Source organism: Chiloscyllium plagiosum, chromosome 37, assembly GCF_004010195.1.
Source record: "Chiloscyllium plagiosum isolate BGI_BamShark_2017 chromosome 37, ASM401019v2, whole genome shotgun sequence".
Classification (NCBI taxonomy): Eukaryota; Metazoa; Chordata; class Chondrichthyes; order Orectolobiformes; family Hemiscylliidae; genus Chiloscyllium; species Chiloscyllium plagiosum.
In genome coordinates this window covers 18,244,461-18,248,862 of record NC_057746.1, presented here as the reverse complement: position 1 = coordinate 18,248,862, position 4,402 = coordinate 18,244,461, and the positions used below count along the sequence as shown (strand labels likewise).

The following is a 4,402-nucleotide window of genomic DNA, read 5'->3' as shown; positions in this document are numbered from 1 at the left end:
TTGATCCTTTCTTGAACAAGGGGGTTACAACAGCGACCTTCCAATCATCTGGGACTTTCCCTGACTCCAGTGACTTTTGAAAGATCTCAACCAACGCCTCCGCTATTTCCTCAGCCACCTCCCTCAGAACTGTCAATCAGCTTCACTGGATGCATTGTCTGTGGTGAACCAATTAGCATTCGCTTGGCAACCAATCAGCACCCTCCTCTGCTGCAGTATGAACCCGTTGAGTTGGTGTTCTTGTGAGATGTCCAGATGAGTGCAAAGTGAAATGTTTTGACAAATTGCTTTTTGAGCAACCCCCTAAAATATTCCACTAATCCCCCCTCCCCCACCCAGGGCGCTAAACAGTCTTTCACCCAGTCGGGCGGGTTTCCCGAGTTTAGGTTAAAGGTGGTCTGAACCCATCAATGCCAGCAAGGCAAATCAAATCAGAAGGGAATTGTCGGCCCCATCTTCAAAGCCTGACCCTTCCCCCGTCACCTTCCCCTGTTGGCTCGCCCCGTGAGGGTTACCCGCTTACCAAAACACTGGCACCGGAGTGTTTCGGAAAAGGACGGACAACCCCGGGTCAGAATGGGCGAGCCAGCCCCGGTGAGCAGGGAGCGGCCAGGGGTCAGGCAGGCGGTCTCTGAAGCCGACCCAGCAGCTGCCATGGCGTGCCGACTGGAACCCGAGCAAGGTGGAATCCCGGGTGGGAGGCACCGAGTGGGTGTAGACCCCTCTCAGCCCGCTCCCCACCCCCCCTGCCGAGCCCATACCGTCACTACCCCACGCTAACCCTTCAGTCCCCTTTTCCTGAAGCGAATCTGCTTCGAATTCGGACTGGGGGAAAATGGGACTGGCGGGCTCCCTTGTGCTGGTGAGTTTCAGATCTGCACATGTCTGCCTTTACTGAGGCACAGAGTGACAGAGCAACGAGACCCTGTCAGAAGAACATGCCTCCCCCCTTATTTCACTCCTGAAACCCCTCGCTTTTTAAACAGTGCTCCCTCGTTCTGGACTCGCCGCCCCCCCCAGGAGACTCATCCCGGTCTGCCTTGTCAACTCAAACTTTATGCTTTTCCATCAAGTCATCCCTTACTCCTCCGAACTCTGGCCTGCCCTCAGCAGACAACTCCATCGATTCTAGTTATTACTGCAGTCAATTAATTGAATCGATGTAGTCTTGCCTGAATCTGCACCCATGCTTCCGCCCCCCCCTCCCAACCCAGTTCCATTTCTGCCACGTTGGGGGTTTGACAATTCTTGGCCCCATAGCCACCTTGGATGCCACCTCCTGGTGCCAACTGCGTGTCAGACGGCAGTGTTTTTTACCGCAGAGGCTCGTGGATTTAAGATGCAGTTCAGAGGCTGGACCGCGTTCCCTTCCTATGCAAGGCCGGAGGGAGGGCCGCGCTGTCACCTCTCTGACCGAGCCGGCCACCCGGGAGTTGGACGGGCGCTGGATCCCTTGGGAGGAAAGCTGAGGACCTCTGCCCGGCGTCCCACCCAGGATTTATCCCTCAACCCGAGGGCATCAGGGAGATCAGCGAGCCAGGCTTCACCCCCTTGTCGGTTGTGGGATCTTGCTGTGCACGGATTGGCTGCTGCTTGCCCCGCGGCCTCACTTCAGATTGGGCGCCAGAGTGCTTTGGCATCTGCTGAGGCCATGAAAGGCAAGCATTCCAATGTTTGCGCAGTAACCTCCTTCCATAGAGCAAACCAGGTCGGATGGGCTGAACGATCTAACGGCAATCAATTCTGTTCTTTCGGACGTGAGGGGCATATGTCCGTCTTCGTCTTGTTCCTTATAAATTTCTAAATTGTGGGAATTCAGCTTCCTTCCAATACAGTCTGACACTGCCCTGTTTGAAGGGCCCTATCGGGTTTGGGAAATGAGTCAGTCAGGAGACCTTGGTCTCTGTCTCTGTCTGTCTCTCTCTCTCTCGCTCTGTGTTTCTCTCTCTCTTGCATGTGGCTGATATATGGTTTTTGTTTGGTTTTTTTTGCCCTTCCAACAACACAAAAGTTCCAATCGACATTTCTCCCTCCTGATGCCCGATAAGGATGGCCTGGACAGAGTGGATGTTGGGAAGGTGTTTCCATTGGTAGGAGAGACCAGGACCCGAGGGCACAGCCTTAGAGTAAAGGGAAGACCTTTTAGAATGGAGATAAGGAGAAACTTCTTCAGCCAGAGAGTGGGCAATCTATGGAATTCATTACCACAGAAGGCTGTGGAGGCCAGGCCATTGAGTGTATTTGAGATGCAGGTAGATAGGTTCTTGAGTATTAAGGGGATCAAGGATTACAGGGAGAAAGGGGGAGAATGGGGTTGAGAAACTTATCAGCCATGAGTAAATGGTGGAGTGGGCTCAATGTGCTGAAAGGAGCTGAAATTAGGCAGACGTCTTATGGTCTTATAGGATTTAGGCCGTAAACTCACTGAACTTGGCCTAGTTTGTCACTTGGTACCCTCGCCTGAGGAGACAGCACGGCTTGGCAGCGTTAGGCCTTGTGGAGGAGGAATGTTGGTGAACTGTCTCTCTCCCACCCTCCTCTCTCTCTCTCGTTCGCTGTCCCTGTGATGCCCTAGTGCCCTTAAGTGACACAGTTTTCCAAGCATTAGGAGGGGGAGGTAAGGAGAGCTGGACGTTGGGTGGGGGTGAGGCATGGGTGGGGGGGTGGGGAGCACCCAATCTCTTAGAGCTCCAGTGCCACGTATCTCTGGGTTGGCACCGTGCCCAGTCGGAACACCCGGAGGCCCTTTCCCTCCACCCCACTTGAGGTGGACGAGCCTGTGGCTGGTGTTGGCAGCATTGGCGGAGGTGGGGGGGGGCGCTGCTGGGAGCCAAACCCACACTGGATTGGGAAGAGGCGCCGGTAGTGGATTCCTCATTGCCCCTCCCCCCCCCCCACCCAGAGTGGTGGCTCCGCACTGGGGTCCCGCTGCGCGCATGTGTAGAGTCAGCTCACAGTGGGGTGGGGATCTCGGAGGTGAAGAGGAGAGCCCCCTACACACTGCGCGTGTGCGCGAGTGAGGCGAAGGAGAGAGAGTCGCTGGCAGGGTTCATCTTTCCGGGCAAACGGCCAACCGGTTGGTGTCTTTTGCAGCTACAAGTTATCATGCGAAGTGGAGCCGCTGGTGGAAGCGAGTGGCACTCCCACGAAGACTCGGCCGACGTTGGTCATCACGCACTGCAGCGAGTGAGTATGCCTTGCCGGGTTTGCGCTGACCCAGCGCGCTCTGCCGCGTGCCGTGGGAAATCCCCCGCTCCGCCAGGGAGGTCAAGGGTTTTTTTTTTAATCGAAGGAGTGCGAGCTTGCCGTCTTGACGGCTGGTGACCGGAAACATCTGGCGGTTTCAGGGGGTTAGCAAGGTTTGGGGTGGTCTTGTGGCACGGTGTGTGGGAGTGGGTAGGACTCAGACGGCATAGGTTTAGGGTGAGAGGGGAAAGATATAAAAGGGACCGAAGGGGCAACTATTTCACACAGAGGGTGGTGCGTGTATGGAATAAGCTGCCAGAGGAAGTGGTGGAGGCTGGTACAATTGCAACATTTAAGAGGCATTTGGATGGGTATATGAATAGGAAGGGTTTAGAGGGATATGGGCCGGGTGCTGGCAGGTGGGACTAGATTGGGTTGGGATATCTGGTCAGTATGGACGGGTTGGACCGAAGAGTCTGTTTCCATGCTGTACATCTCTATGACTCCCCTGCTTCCAATCCCTCCCCAGGACTCCCTGATGGCCCAGGTGAAACTGCGTCCATGACGCAGCTTACATCTTTGGGCAGCACGGTGGCACAGTGGTTAGCGCTGCTGCCTCACAGTGCCAGGGACCCGGGTTCAATTCCCGCCTCAGGCAACTGTCTGTGTGGAGTTTGCACATTCTCCCCGTGTCTGCGTGGGTTTCCTCTGGGTGCTCCGGTTTCCTCCCACAATCCAAAAACGTGCAGGTTAGGGTGGATTGGCCATGGGAAAACCCATAGTGTCAGGTGAAGGGGTAAATGTAGGCGAATGGATCTGGGTGGGTTACTCTTCGGAGGGTCGGTGTGGACTTGTTGGGCCGAAGGGCCTGTTTCCACACTGTAGGGAATCTAATCATCTTGGTACGATCCTCATCATCCCCCACAAGATGATATTCTGGAGGCATGGGTTCAAATCCTACCAAGGCTAATGGTAATATTTAATTTGAGTGAAGCATTGTCATTAAACCTCATCTGGTTCACTCCTGTCCTTCATAGAAGAAGAAATAAAAGGGAAGGACAGCACAGGGAACAGGCCATTCGGCCCTCGAAGCCTGTGCCAATCATCATGCCCTAACTAAACTGAAAAGCAAACCTTTTGCCCTTATCCCTTAATTCCCTCCTTTCATAGAACTCTACAGTTCTATGGCCCTTTGGCCCAACAAGTCCATACTGCT

At 54.5% G+C, this 4,402-nt stretch overlaps 1 protein-coding gene across 1 annotated transcript in view; it reads left to right on the top strand.

The window, feature by feature from the left end:
• Nucleotides 1-4,402, top strand: part of LOC122541250 (ral guanine nucleotide dissociation stimulator-like) — a 206,856-nt gene that overhangs the window by 190,042 nt on the left and 12,412 nt on the right. The window contains exon 13 of the mRNA XM_043677867.1: nucleotides 3,094-3,186. Coding sequence (XP_043533802.1) covers nucleotides 3,094-3,186 — 93 coding nt within the window. The remainder of the gene's footprint in view (nucleotides 1-3,093; nucleotides 3,187-4,402) is intronic.